The 15,863-nt window shown below is 37.3% G+C and overlaps 2 protein-coding genes and 1 long non-coding RNA gene across 5 annotated transcripts in view; all 3 read right to left on the reverse strand.

Annotated features, from left to right (window-relative positions):
* Positions 1 to 6,825: 6,825 nt before the first annotated feature.
* On the reverse strand, positions 6,826 to 7,791 carry LOC120295659 (probable disease resistance protein At5g63020). Its single transcript, XM_039316949.1, has one exon. The coding sequence runs from the start codon at positions 7,789 to 7,791 to the stop codon at positions 6,826 to 6,828; it is 966 nt and encodes a 321-aa protein (XP_039172883.1).
* Positions 7,792 to 10,569: 2,778 nt separating this feature from the next.
* LOC120295447 lies at positions 10,570 to 12,416 on the reverse strand. Its single transcript, XR_005552834.1, has 4 exons — positions 12,384 to 12,416; positions 12,246 to 12,280; positions 10,775 to 10,847; positions 10,570 to 10,684 (listed from the first exon to the last, which is right to left on the reverse strand). It is a non-coding gene; the product is annotated as an uncharacterized LOC120295447 (long non-coding RNA).
* Positions 12,417 to 13,953: 1,537 nt separating this feature from the next.
* The window catches only part of LOC104454747 (structural maintenance of chromosomes flexible hinge domain-containing protein GMI1), a 58,447-nt gene continuing 56,537 nt past the window's right edge, over positions 13,954 to 15,863 (reverse strand). For all 3 annotated transcript variants that reach the window (XM_039316863.1, XM_039316861.1, XM_039316860.1), the window contains 3 exons: positions 14,382 to 14,517; positions 14,119 to 14,180; positions 13,954 to 14,043 (listed from right to left, as the gene is read on the reverse strand). In XM_039316863.1, the coding sequence (XP_039172797.1) occupies positions 13,960 to 14,043; positions 14,119 to 14,180; positions 14,382 to 14,517 (282 nt within the window). In that variant the 3' untranslated portion in view covers positions 13,954 to 13,959. The remainder of the gene's footprint in view (positions 14,044 to 14,118; positions 14,181 to 14,381; positions 14,518 to 15,863) is intronic.

The raw sequence follows: 15,863 nt of genomic DNA on the forward strand, positions 1-15,863 counted from the left end.
GACAGTGCTTTTTATACTACAATCAAAATGCATAATACAAGAGGATGTGCATTATTTTATTGACTTTGATATCAATAAGATCTCAACAAAGACATTTTTCGACCAAGAAAAAATAACGATACTCACGTAATTTTGAAGATTATAAGTGTGCTAGAAAAAAACTAAACTTTTTTTCCCCTGACGTCGCCAAGGATTCTTTTCTCTGCACTCCCTCAATTGCTCCCTTTTCCATGTCTCCGTTCACTCCTTCACTTCCGATGTACCCTATTCGTTCCTCCATCTCTAGGATTCCGAGTTTCACTTTTGCGTGTGGGCTTGTCACGTGATTTCATGCCTGAAAGCGTTTCGATCTATTCATTTCTTCCGTTGGCAATTTCTAGTTGTTGCGCCGCCACCGCCGTGGATATCAATTTTCAGGGGGCAGTATGGTATCTGCGGGGAAATGAACTTGGCTCAAACGCAATGCTCTCGAAAGAGGTATTTTCATTTCCTGTCAGTCAAAAATGTTTTGAGTGATTGCGTAGCTCGCCCGTGCTGATAGTGGGCACGTGATAAAATTTGTACATTGGACTCGACCTGTGTTTTATGTGAGGAAATTAGCTTTTGCTTTGGGTGTTTGATGAATTAGTAATATTTTTTTGTGAGTTACTAATTCCATTTATCATCATTGTTTGGGTGTTTGTTGATTATGAAGGTAGTTTGTCTTTTAATTTTGTTTATGTAATTGTTTACCTTTATCGATCGTTCCGGGATGCCCATGGAGACTCCGGAGGCCTACTAGCTTGTTGACGACGAGACCGCAATTGGTTCATTTTTCTTCTTGAACATACATTGGCTCTCTAAATTTGCACACAATGTTCGTTTTTATGTTTAATTGAAATACAATATATTTTTCTTGGGTGGCGGCATATGATTTACGACCCCAATGCCAAGCTTTTCTGGTTTTGGACTTGCAAACATTTTTCCCAAGGGAGATAACTCTCACTTCACCTATGTCATTGGAATGTACAGCAATACTGCTCGGGAATATGTGATGCAGGATACAGGCCATTTGAGGATGAGAATTGCACAAGTAACCTGCATAAATGCGGTCGAGTATTATTTTTTACATGTCAAAGTAATCCCATTGTATAGAAAAGAAGAGAACAGCCCCAATCTACACACCTCACGCACAACATGTGCACCAGTTATGATTAGGAACTGAATTCGATTAGGTAGATATCAACCGAACCAAAGACAAGAAAATGAGAGCGATGGTCATATACTGATGCACTGTTTGATCTGTCCTGATACATGTGGCCACCTTTTGCAAGAATGGTAGAATCAGCTGTAGTTCCTGCACCCCATGCTAAAAGGTTGTCACTTTTTTGTTTTCTCTGTTTTTAGTCTTGCATGTAGTCTCCTAAATGATGCTATTCCCTCACCTTCCAGTCCACCATCTATCTACTCTTTCTCATATTGTTTGCCTGGGGAGACCCTCATGAGTTGGTGTTCCTAGGTGATCTAGATCTACTTTCTGTGGTGCACACAGGCTCTGGAAAATACATGAAAGTTGGATCTTGAGGGTGCAAATCAGGCAAGTTCCTAACCCACGTTAATCACGCCTTGCCGGCAAGTGATCACAGATATGTAGAACGTCTGCTAAGTCCTTCAAATACCCAATTAATCCCTATCATTTTTTACTACCGAAACACTGATTCACAATTAGAGTTCTTTCTTTTATGTGCTTTCTACGCCGCATGTCCGAAGGGTTCTTGGTTCCAAATGATATATCTAGAGCATGTCCAAGTAGCTGGTTAAGTTCCGCCAGGTGTGGTAGTTGTCAGTCCTACATGCACTAGATAATTCCCAAAAAACGTTGATTCATACTATGATCAGGTATTATTTATTACTTTGTTTTTGCACTTCAGGGGCATGCAGCACATTATGTATACTTTCTCCGTCGTAATTTCCTATTTATTATGCTGGCCGGTAAAAACATACTCGAATGAAAGACACCTTGGTGTTTGAGAACTCTAATTCTCATATTTATTTTATTCCTATTGCTGTAAATACCAAATTTTCAGGGGAGAGGGGGGAGAGAGAGAGAGAGAGTTTAATTTGGTTGTAACACCTAAAATATGTGGAAAATATCAACAGATGAATTCTAATATAATATTCATGATTTTCTGTGTTTTAAAATAGTTCTTTCTTAGCGGATAAGTCCATCGATGACGTTTTACTTAAAAAAGAAGAAGAAGAGAAAACAAATCCCCTAATTAAGGTTAAATTTATTTTAGACAGGTATTGCTTTTCTTTAATCTCATATCTCATGAAATTCATTTTTATTTAATAAAATGCACCTAAAATCTTTCAAATTTTTAGACATCATCCATCGTATTTATATTTCAAATGCTTAGATTTCTTTTTTTTTTTTTAATAGCGACCATTTGATCTTCGGGTCATGGCCTGTGTGCATTGACCGATCCACCTTCTCGAGCAATCTTAAATATGTGTAAAACTTTGACAATGCCTGAAACGAGATCTTTTACCATATAAGATATTTTTTCTAAAAGGAATTATTACATTCAAATTATAATTCTTATCGGATTTGCAGACATACCATTTTTGTTGGCTCTCTCTCCCTTAATTATTGTTGTTATTATTATTATTATTATTATTATTATTGCTTTTTTTTTTGGTGGGTTAATTATTATTTTTTCTTTCCCTGCATAAAAACAAGGTCGAAGATTCCACCCATGAGGCGTGATCACGATTAGAAGGTAAATGCCGATGGCATGAAGCATTAAAACACTTGGATATGAAAATCAGAACGTAAAGCCTACAAAAGCCCACTTTGGGCCGGATTGTGTAATATTTAAATCAATTATCTCAATAACCATTTTTATTCTTATAGAAAAATTATGAGGTTGAGAAAATTTACCAAATTAATTTTGACTTCCAAAGTCCTTCAAGTGAAATCATATTAGACTTTGACCTTTTAAAAGATCGGTGTATAAAAGTTTCGGAGTGATTTTATCAAAATCCAAATTCATCGACATCTAGTTAAAAAAGAGAGGAAACAAATTGGTACTTGAAATTACAATGTGGCCATGTACTTATCAATCATAAAAAAGTTATTGAAATATTTTCATTTAAGAAAGAGCATTTAGACATGTTAATTAATTTATAAAATCAATGTATGAGATAATTTTCAGTTTATTTGGTGATCCTTAGAGTATGCGCGCCTCCAATACTTCTCAAACAGCAATCCAAAACCTGGTCGTGAACCTGAGCGTTATGACCAAGACAAATTTGGAATCCGGTCATCCACAGCAAGGTTCGACGTTAGCAATGTGAAAAGATACCGCCAGTGAACTTGTTTTCTTGCCGCCCAAGAATTTATAGAGGCCAAAAAACTCGGTCCGATCTAATTTGGAACATGCCGGGAGAATTTGTTCTAGATCCGTCAAAGACTGCACACTACCTAATTATTATGTTGGAATGGATCCATTCAACTGATTATTCGAAAGACCGAGTGATTCCAAATTTTGCAATTTTCCCATACCTTAGGAACTAAAACCGAGATGGAATTCCTAGAAAGCCATAAATATTTTAAGTTCCTCAAGTGCGCTAACCAGTTCAGCGACCCATCCAGTTGATTACCCAAAAGATATGCATATGGCGTATCTAATAAAACCAGGAAAATTACACCATCATTGTGCATTTCAATTGAAAAATGGAATGGGAAGCTACGCGTTTCTTTCAATTAGAATTTTGTAAACTCAATATCTGCAAAAACTCCCAGTCAACTCAACGTTGATCGCTCTTCGCATAATCTCTTATCTCATCCTCATTATATTAACAGGATTTTAATGAAATGGACATTCTCTCTGTGTCTAAATCAAGCAACTTCCAGGATAATACATGTCAGATGTTATGGATGGTATAGGATCGGATCATTCCCTGTAAATGAATAGGAGGAAAAGGCTGAATTTTTTACCTTACAGCAATTTCCTTCAACTGATAATGTTCATATTACTGGCCTTTCTCATTGTAGGACGTTTGGGGGATGTACAAATGAACTATTGGAAAGGCCATTATACTTTCGCCAAAGGCAAACATGATTTTAGACCCCTAAAAGGTTCTAAATAAAGAGATTGCAAAATGATGAAGTTCGCCGGAGGAAAAAGATGAACTGTGTTACAAAATCATGCAACATCGTCTAACTTTCGAGATATAATATGAATTTTAAAAAAAGAAGAAAAAGAAATGATATTATCTCATCATACATCATAATTTGATAAGTTTTTGGACAAAATTGAAGTGTAAGATTTCAATGTACAATGTGATTGTAATTACAAAGATTCGAGAAAAAGAATCAAGAAAAAAAAATGTTTAAAGAGGAAATAATAAGAAAATACATGAAATCATAAATACATGGCATGTACTTGAATACATTACAGAGGAATATAGTAGATTGTGTTGGGTAAAAAAGACCGACGATTCACTGTAGTTTCGATAAAATAAGACACCAACTCATAAGGTGCACAAATAATGGAAGAACATAATCGACACCTTTAAACTAAAAAAAACTGAAGATAATTATATTGTATAATAGAAATGAAAAAACGAAGAGAAATGTGTAGGGAGTGACGTGGAAGAAACCTTTAGTAAATTAGAAAAGGAAAAAAGAAAAGAAAAGGAAAGGACAAATGTCCTCTCAAAACCCTCGTTTAATATAGAGGATACAAGATAAGATATAAGATGCCGGGCAAACTACTAAGAACTCAATTTACATAATATGCACGCCCTACGCAATTTTCCTTTTATATTACTAAAACCTATTAAATGTTCAAAGATCACTTTTACATTATGTAGTAGAGATTATAAGCACCGTAACAAACTTGCAATACATAACTTGCATGATATTCAGAAGAAACTACATTTAATTCACTGTTTCCTGACAAGAAGCAACTACAGTTTGCAGTGTAAAAGAAGCTCTAGGGATCTTAGAATAAAAACAACCGGAATCGTTCTTTTTATCATTTTCATCACCTCATCAGTGAATAATAGCCATTTAATAGATTGTGCATGCAGAGAAGCAAAACGAAAGCCTATGTTAATACACAATTCCAATCACAACAACTAAGATGAACAAGAAGCAAAGAGTTACAGAGAAAGGCTAGGTGAAGCTACAAAAAGACCGTAATCTTTCCTTGATAGCCTGGTCTTGCCACCCCAATGTAGACCACCATGATTGCTCAGCATCGATGGATCTTAAATTGATAGCATTATCCCGATAAAAGGAAGTTTCAACAAGGATGGACATGAAGCTATATCCAGTCTCTCTAGAGAAGGCCAAATCAATAAATCATTCGGAGCAATGCTTCTTAATTTCGGAAGATCATGAACTACTAGCTTTTTAAGACTCGGAAGTGTTCTCAGGCCCAAGCAAGGATTCTTAGTTTCAATGATGATCTCCTCAATTTCGTGGCACTCTTCAACACTCAAATGCTATAGCTCATATAGTTACTCGATCAATCCATTTGAGAATATCTTCTTGAGTTTGGGGCAATTGTACAAGGTCAAACTAGTCATTTGGCTAAGCTTCCCATGGGCACGGATCCTTTCAAATACAATGCAAACTTGGGGCATTGTTTATGACCATTCTCTCTAGCCATTCAAATGCACAAGGTGGTGGTGCTACATTACCGTCGATGATGCATATGATGTCCTTGCAGCATATGATGTCCTTGCAGCCCTCCACTGAACAAGCTCTGAGTTTACTCAAGTTCTCAGTCCCAAAATCTGATAAGCTCAATATATTCTAATGATCAATCAGTTCAAATACTTCGCTCTCAATGAGTACTTCTGAGATCACAGGATGTGTGCCTTCATCGTTTGCATACTTCAAGCACTTGCACAATTGATATTCAAAATAATCAAGAATATGATACTTGATCGAATTGCAAATACCGACCGAAAACTGAAATGTGAAGCACAGGTTCTTCCATAGAGGGCTTGATCTAATGAAGATTTCAAGGCACTCTACTTTAGGAAAGGAAAATGTCAATGAAGTCAACCGTGTCAAGGGAGAAACCTCCTCCGTGGTAGTCCTCATGACCTGATCAGACCACAAAGCGTTTAGGTCTACATCAATCACGAGTTCTTCTAATGATGAAATGTTCGAAATCACCTTGGACATCGGGTTTCCGGCGCCAAAATTTGTCAGTGACATGCGCAAACATCTCATCTGCGTTAAACCTCCCACTTGAATAGGTAAAGAGATGATTCCAGTACGTCGAATGTCAAGCACCTCTAGATGCACCAGTGCCTCTAAGCTTGAAGGTAGTTCTATTAAGCCCTTGCATGAATTCAAGTAGAGTGCCCTGAAATGAGTCAAGCAGGTGGAAGAGATGTTATTGTCGTAGCGTGTAAAGCGTGTAAGTCCAAGACTCGGAGTCTTTGCATAGAAAAGAAGAAGCTCTCTGGGATCATCATTAAATTCTTGTTTCTTTGCAAGAGTAAAGTTGAAAGATTTGTGCAATCTGAAGTTGCCGGTAAACTGCACAAGTCATTATCCATCAAAGAAATTCAACTTGCAGATATTTATTCTTCTTTCTTTGGCGGCTTTTTTAGCCCCTCGCATGGTCTTGCCAGGATCTTATGGTATGAGACTCTGAAATTTTAAGGGTCATATTACGAAGAACTTTGTTCATTCGAACATGTCTTCATCACAGTTCTTTCTAACAAAGACACATTGATCAGATCATGTAATAGGTTGTGCCCTCTATCGCGTGCGTCTTGAAACTCATCAATGCTATGGAGAAAACCCTCTGCTTTTCAACATTCCATCAAATAGTCCACAAATATGTCACGGTCTTCAGGAAACAAAGCTCCATAAAGAAAGAAAACTTTTTTATCCTCCCCATCTAAATCCTCATAGCAGAACTTTAGGAATTCGAGCACTTCATCCATGCCTTGAATTTTGATACTAGGCCATCTCTGCAAACTCTTCAATCCATCTCTCCAGAGGTGAATGTTGTCCTTCTTTCTAAAAACCCTCGCCACTTTATCAATTAGCAATGGCAAACCAGCACATTCTCTAACCACAAGTTGTGCTACTGGTATAATACTTGGATTTTTCACATTTCGACCTACTTTTTCTTCGAACATTTTATATGCATCAGCATTAGATAAATGCTTCATATTGACAAGCTCGTCAGCATCCATGTCATAGCACAAATCACGGAATCTACTAGCAAATACCACCTTGCTGTCATTATCATTGTTGGGAATACCTATCTCATGGAAATCAAAAGGATCCCAAACTTCATCAAGGAGAAGTAAATACCTCATACCTCCCAACTCATTTGATATAAGTTGAGCTGTCTCAACTGCGTTCGCTCCGCCCTCCAATCTTAGCTTGAGACACTGTGTGATTGCATCTTGCACCTTTTCAATGCTCCAAGCCTTCGACACTGATACCCAAATAACGATATCAAGCATTTTCTTTACTTCTTTATTATTATTCAGATTCTGCATCACCATAGTTTTCCCAGTTCCCACCATTCCCCAGAGTCCGATCCTTTTGATTTTTCTCTCCCTCAGATTACCCAAAATCTCTTCAACAGCCCAGTTTAGCGAAGGCTTATCCTCAATCGTACAATTATCAATGACTCTCATGTGCTCTGGGGATCTGTCAGCTACCACCCCATTATCAAGCTTTCCTTCTTCTAACAGGATTCGTAATTCCTCATGCTTTTTGGCCATATGCTTGAAGGTGACCACAACCGAGCGTATCTCCATGCATGCACGATCTGTTTCTTGTACTTGCTTTTCAATTTGAGTACTTCTTGTTCGGCCACCTTGACACTATAAATCCAGGCTCCACATTCCTTGGTAACCCTCTTCATCTTGTTTTTTGTTTATTTCTGCCTCTACATCATCCCTTCTTGCATAGAGCATATTTGCTTGCTCGGTCATCTTCTCAAAATTGACCTTGAAATCATCAGCGTAGTCAACTTTTTTACTGAGGTAGCCAAAAATGCCACGTCCATCCTTGTACGCTTCGACTGCTATTGCAGAAGCTGCTGCTTCAACCATGACTATCACAAGAACAAAATCAATTTGAAAAAGCACTTCAAGAAAATGCAGATTACTTGAGTAGAAAAGAGCAAGTTATCCATTTTAGTCATGAGATGTATACTTAGACAAAAGGAAAAACAGAAATATGACTTTACATTTGTCAAGCGGACGTACAGGGAAACATCCTCAAATAAAGAGGAATGAGATTATATTTTGGAATGATTCAGAGACTTCAACATGGATGCCTCAACAACAAATAACGTAGAACTTCTGCATTTGGCTCAATTACAGTCTTGGTGAAGATGACCCATAGCCTATGTTTTTGGGAAAGATCGGCACCTAAACTAGAACATGTTAATATGCTACTGTAATAAAAGAATAAGCCAAGTCAAAGTAATAAGAGAAGTCTCAGCAGCCACAACCCTGCAGTTCTTGGTTCAGCTCAAGTACACACTGAATCTGAATACCACCTTTCCACAAAAATGGGCACTTAAAAAGGTAGAACAAATGAAAAGAGAGCTTTATCTTATAACCGGGTGCTTAAAAGAAGTTGCTGTCTTAGCCACACAGAGTAAGAATGTCCAGTTCTACATGGACATCCACTGAGTTCAATTCGAAAGATCCATTGATTCAGAAGAAGACAATCTTAGACCACTAGGAATTAGGTGGTGGCGAAAGATGGCAGAAGTGCGAGCTGCAAAAGATGCAATTTTTGTGATCGCACCATCATTTCATCACGCAGCAGCAGAGGATCAATCTTGCAGTAGAGATTGGATCTTTTCAAGAACGGGCTTACGCATCAGAAAGGAAAGAAAGAACAGGAAAATGAAGAGGTAAACATACAGTCACATAAGCAACATATCTTAGATTTACAGAGAGGGACGAAGCATCTCGCATACCTGATTCTGTAAAGACTGAGATTAGCAAGAAGAGAAAGCCATACACAGTGGAACCTGCTCGATGGAGAGAGAAGGGAGGAATCAGTGGTAATCCATTGACCTTGACTTGCCAGAAAGACCAAATTGCACCTGTACAATTGCATCAATTTCCTCATGCACCTTAGCACAAGAGTGTAAATTGGAAAGTTTTGGGACAAGGCTCCACGTGTCTAATTAGGTGTTTGAATACTGACCACCAACTTTCTCCTTGCTAGTAGATTCCGTGATTTGTGCTATGCTTTCAAGACGCACGCGATAGAGGGCACAACATATTATATGATCTGATCAATGTGTCTTTGTTAGAAAGAAGTGCAGTGAAGACACATGTCCGAATGAACAAAATTTTTCGCAATATGACCCTTAAAATTTCATCAGGAGTCTCATACCATAAGATCCTGGCAAGACCATGCGAGGGGCTAAAAAAAGCTGCCAGAAGAAAATGGACATCTGCAAGTCGAATTTCTTTGATGGATAATGACTTGTGCAGTTTATCGGCAACTTCAAATTGCACAAATCTTTCAACTTTACTCTTGCAAAGAAACAAGAATTTAATGATGATCCCAGAGAGCTTCTTCTTGTCTATGCAAAGACTCCGAGTCTTGGACTTACACGCTACGGCAATAACATCCCTTCCATCTTCTTTGCCTTGTTTGACTCATCTCATGGCACTCTACTTGAATTCATGCAAGGGCTTAATGGAACTACCTTCAAGCTTAGAGGCACTGGTGCATCTAGCTGCTTGACATTCGACGTACCAGAATATCTCTTTACCTTGAATGGGAAGTTTAACGCAGATGAGATGTTTGCGCATGTCACTGTCAAATTTTGGCACCGGAAACTCAATGTCCAAGGTGATTTCGAGCATTTCATCATTAGAAGAACTCATGATTGATGTAGACACAAACACTTTGTGGTCTGATTAGGTCATGAGGACTATCACGGAGGAGGTTTTTACCTTGACACGGTTGACTTCACTGACATTTTCCTTTCCTACAGTAGCCTTGAAATCTTCGTCAAATCGAGCCCTCTATGGAAGAATCTGCACTTCACATTTCAGTTTTCGGTCGGTATTTGCAATTCGGTCAAGCATCATATTCTCGATTATTTTGAATATCAATTATGCAAGTGCTTGAAGTATGCAAACGATGAAGGCACAAATCCTATGATCTGAGAAGTACTCACTGAGACTGAAGTATTTGAACTGATTGATCTTAAGAACATACTAAGCTTGTCAGATTTTGGGATTGAGAACTTGAGTAGACTCAGAGCTTGTTCAGTGGAGGGCTGCAAGGACATCATATGCATCATCGATGGTAATGTAGCACCACCTTGTGCATTTAAATGGCTAGAGAGAATGGTCATAAACAATGCCCCAAGTTTGCGTTGTATTTTGCGCAAGACAGGAAAAGACTAAATAGTTAACCACTATCATGTGACATAGCAGAACTTCACCGGTAATCCACCAGATTATGATATATATCACTTCTACATACCATCGGATGATACACCAAGTGCCTTCTTGTTTCCAGGGTTGATTATGAAAACAGCTTGGTCCTCGCCACTGTCAACCTCTTCATCATAACGATCATGCATTTGGATAATCCAATCAGAATACTCCTTTTCCAGTTGCAAAGGAGTCAACAACTTCTCTTCTCTGTAGATTTTAACATTTATTCCTAGATAATGGACAAAAATTTATTAAGGACTTTGGAGTGAAAACCACGTCAGTTTAAGTAGAAGATAGTGGAAATATGTACAAGCATGACCTTTTACTCCATCAAGAGGCCTGCCAATTTTTCTAAGAGCACTGGTAAATGGGCTGTGCTGGGCCAGATCTGTCTGTCAAAAGAATGGAGCATTGAGCATCTCTATATGAAAAGTTCCACAAGAAGATGAGCGATTTACATTTCTCAAGCAATTTAGATGATGACTATATGTCATTCAACCTATTTTTGGTCCTTTGATTTGACAGAATATTGAAATATCAAAACATGCATTCATCTACTAGCTTAAGTTTTCAGAATAGTTGATAGTGATCTTATAAAATCTCACATGGTATCAGAATAGGAGGTCCTAATTCCGAATCTTTTCAAACCCCTATTTGCCTCCCAATGAAATTTTTTCATGCTTAATACTCGGCAAAAAAGACCAAACTAAGTATGAGGGTGAGTGATAGGATATTAAAATATTAAAACACGCATTTATCTACTAGCTTAAGCTTTTAGAACAATTGGTGGTGGCAGTCTTACAAAATCTCACACATAAACTCTTTTGCTAAAGCAAAGTATTTCAAGTAATGAACCACTTACATAAGATAGACATGTTTCGGTTTCGATGTTTTCCAAAAGTACATTATTTACTTATCAAACAAAGAGTCAGCTCAACAGATACTAGACAAATGAAGAACCAAAAGAAAAGGAAGAGAAGAAGACCTGTCTTTGAAATGTTGATCATCAAACTTTTGTCATTTCCCATTAATTGAATTTAAAAAAATTTATTAAATTATTTTAAGATGTCATAGAAAAGGTACTCATCCTAAAATCTACAAAAGGCAACTCAAAAACCTTTAAATTTTAGTAAGAACAATATTTTACTGCTAAGGCTTACAGCTACTGTGTATGCATACTTCTAACCTCCTCTCCAGCTAGGTAACAGCGATGAGAAAGATTGGAAACATCACTGTCAACTGACAAATAACAGACGAATGACAACATGTTTTGCCCTGAGATATAACACTTAAAGGAACTAATAAAACACTGAATTCATATGTGCTAATATGACAACATAAAGAGGTCTCAACTCTGATCAAACTTATGACAGCCACATTCAAAATGCTACCATTTTATCCATGAAGAAGCCACATTCCTACCAACACACATCAAGAAATTTCAGAAGAATCCCTCTGGCAACATTTAAAATGCTACCATTTTATCCATAAAGAAGGCACATTCCTACCAACATACATCAAGAAATTTCAGAAGAATCCCTATGGAAAGACATGAATTAGCTGGAGACATTTTTTTTTTTTTTTGTGTTCCTGCTCTGGTTTGCACCTCCAAAACCGCACACTCTGTTTAGCCTTGCTACGAGAAATCTCTAGTTCCTAGTCCATATGTTTTCAGTAGATCGAAGCATTTGAAAGTCTTAAGTTACATAAAAATGTCAGAACTGGGACCACTAAGTATTCTAATAATGAAAGCCTGATGGCCCATGAATAGGCAGTAGAGTTCCCCTCACCTTGGAAGGTGTTGGAGAAAATCCAGCATCAGTCTCTGCATCATTAAAATATAAGTAAGACATCTCATGATGTGTAGAATTAAAGAAAATGCAGTCCCACTAGATAAGAAAGGTCCTAATAATCAGTGATAACCATACCAATAAAACATTTAACTCTAAAGAAAGATCTCCCGAATAAGTGAGCTTTATCTCCTTTCTTATGTCTCTCCATAAATGGAAGCAAACCCTGTAGTAGAAAGCAACTATGAGAACATTACATACCACAGTTAAAGAGAGACAATGGACGCATCAAATACTTGACAATGACGCTTGATTTAACCCAAAATTTTCAATTAGATCAAGTTTCTCAGACAGGACCTTCTCAATGTGCACATGAAATTTTTATAAGATAAGCCACAATATGTTTAGTATTTGTGTTTTCTTGCGAATCTTGTCAGAAATTCCTTCATTTTGGAAGAAATCTTAAGTTTGATGATATTTCACAATATACGAAATGAATTACAAAAACCTTGACTGTTAATAGAGTGAAAATTGAGAAAATACAGGTATAAGCACGTTTCTTGCAAAATGGTTCTTATTAGCTGACTCACTAGCTTGGAGAAGATGATGTCAACATTTGCATATATGCACTAAAAGGAAGGATAAGAAATGATCAAAATGCAATTGACGTGGGCAAAGATCTGAAACAAGAAAAGTTCATTTTGGTGGTTGTCATAGACATAATGGGTTGCCAAGGGCATTTGCTGGATGTAAAAGCACATAGACATAGACTATAAGTTTTGGGCAAGATTGCCTACCAAGGAAAGAGGAAGAGCATGATTTGGTGGGGTTACCATTTGAAAAATTTACTAGAGTTGATAACATGAGTTGCACTGAAGCACAACAGCAAAGAAGTTTTGAAATGTCAGGATGTCATTTCACCATTGTTCTAACATGCAACGCACACAACCGGTTACATGATGTCTTCTATTCCCAGCACAGCAGCCACAACATAGAGGTAAGAAAATGGTCTCATCAAACCTATAAACCAGCCTGGCCAAAAATAAAAAACTTATAAACCAGCCTAAGAAGTTATACTTAATACCAGCTTTAAACATGACCGGGTTTGCTTAAAATTCATGTGAGGAATGAGCAACGACTGTTTGACCTTTCATATTAGGGCAACTAGAGGCAAGAAATATGGATCACACAAACTCCATCTGTTGAATATTTTAATCAGACTTTTTCCAGGTTTGCAGAATGCTTGCTTTCTTGATGTATCCATTAGATGAGCAATTGCAGTCATAGTCGTCCAACTTCCGAAAGGATAACCATGGGGCCAGGTGTCTAAACCTCGCTTCTTGGATGGTTTGTGGAAAATGGATTATGCAAGACTACTGGGCCACTAGATCTAGATAGCAACAAAAGAGAGGTTTAAATATCCATCTGTTAACTGGGGGCTGTATACAAAAGGATAAAGGCTTGAAGATGTGTGATCAATAACAATGTAAGCTGTACTATTTTGGAGCAGCATAAGTTTTAAGGACTGTTAAATGTGCTATTGCTTCTAGGCATTTAAGCCTGCAACTCACTATCCTTATCTTATGTAATGCAAGGGAGATGCCTGGGCTTTTCGTTTCATCAGCTTTTCTTAGTTTGATTATAATATACAAAAAGATCCACAACTCACCCAGCAAGCATCTGGAAGCAGTCGGCCAAGACGTTGGATTGACACTCAACTGAAAGATTCATAGCTTTCAGCCAGTCTGCATCCATCAGCTTCTAACTTCTCTAAGATTCTCTCAATGTTTTCCTTCCCCTGGAGTACTTATATTAAGAACTTCCTCTGCAGGAAACTGAAAAGAAAAGAAACTATAAGAATATACAGCCATACCTGAACAACAGGAAAGTAGACACACTTCAGGCAAGCATTAGCCTCGTGAATTGCTGTGGAACCTGAAAAGTATTGCAGCTTTTTATATTAGAGAAAAGCACAATCTAAGTGGCATTCTTAGGTAAAACTAGTACTAAAAGCATTGATGCCAACAGATGAAAGAAGGGCCTAAGAAAGATAAAAGGTGGACAACCTAGAATAAAAGATGATATAACTCTGTCTCCTCTTCTATAAAGAATGGGCAGAGAACTACAGATACTTACCGAGTATTCTATTTGCGTCAGTGTCCTCTGTGATCGAAAAATGAACTTGAATTATAAAATCAGGACCATTGCATGAATGCAAGTGGGTAATTGCAACCTCCCCTCCTTCAATTTCAGCTAAATCAATACCATTAACCTGACAAAGCACAAACTTATTTCACGGTGCAAAAGCTTACTTTGAGATCCCATTAAGCCATAATGGGTACTATTTTTTCAACAAACCATACACTATGACACGCTCATATCATAAGCGTCTAAATAGCAAACCTTCTCAAATTAGTTTATATATTTGTAGGCATAGCAAGAACACAAAATCCGAAATTGTTCATAAATCTAAACGACCTAGTTACAAGCTGGATTGTGCCTTTTCTATCCCAATATTAAGAATGTACAAAACTGCCTGTTCATAGTGGATAAAAAAGACAAAAGCAATAATGCGTACTATTCTTTATACAAACCATACACTATAAATAGCAAGCCTTCTCAAATTACTTAATATATTTGTAGGCATAGCAAGAACAAGGAAATCTGAAATTGTTTGTAAAGCTGAACAACATAGTTACATAGCTTAATTGAGGCTAGCTAAAAAGTAAAAGCATTATGTGGCCAAAGGAGTTAATATTAGAGTCCACCGTACTAACGGTGCATTCCATACCTCGAAATGGACTGGTCTGATAGTCCTCCTCAAATTCGACAAATCATCACACTGCAAACATTCAAATTAATTAGATATAAATCAAATTCAGGCATCCTATGTAATCCTTACAAAGAAGAAGCAAACTTGCATAACTCTGAAAAACCATTTTATCTACTACTTGCTATCTTAGACATTGCTCTACCTTGATATCCCCAGTAATCCAGAATGTCAGTAACAGTTATGAATTCACCAGAAGGGAGAACTCATTAGCATAGTTTTAAATCATAGCCAGGAGTAATACTCTCAAAAATATTGACCAAAGCCATACCCCACATTGGCCACAATGCTAACTGAACCCAACTTTGTGGTCAGTAGCAGCATTTATGAACATTGTGCAGTTATGGCATTATAGCATTATTGCATGTGCCATAGCAGTTACTTTTCATAGGAGCAACACAGTAATTATGATACTGTATTGATATTCTATTTGGCAAAATCAACAGCAGTGTTTGATTTACTCCAATTTCTGCAGTACTTAAACTTTCCACCACCACAAGTCCAGGCAACGAAGATGACATAACGCAGATGTCTGAAAAATCTAGCAAAACTCTTTAAAATTTTAGAAAATTGAGCCATCATTTTAAATTTCAAAAAAGTGATACGACTCTTTCCCAAATTTAGCTGATGAACCCCATAAAACCAAGAGAAAAAGACCAGCATGACTTTCTCCACTTGTAATGAAATAACATCTCTATAAAAGTCTTGTCGAAGAGTGCCCCAAGGCACTTACTAAGCATACTTGTATGAAACGTTTCAATTTCTAAAGCATTAACTACACATAACAA

The sequence above is a fragment of the Eucalyptus grandis genome, chromosome 7 (assembly GCF_016545825.1).
Source record: "Eucalyptus grandis isolate ANBG69807.140 chromosome 7, ASM1654582v1, whole genome shotgun sequence".
In the NCBI taxonomy this organism is placed as follows: Eukaryota; Viridiplantae; Streptophyta; class Magnoliopsida; order Myrtales; family Myrtaceae; genus Eucalyptus; species Eucalyptus grandis.

Coding starts and splice junctions, on each gene's coding strand:
- LOC120295659 (XM_039316949.1), bottom strand. CDS start 7,791: ATGGAGATACGCTCGGTTGTGGTCACCTTCAAGCATATGGCCAAAAAG.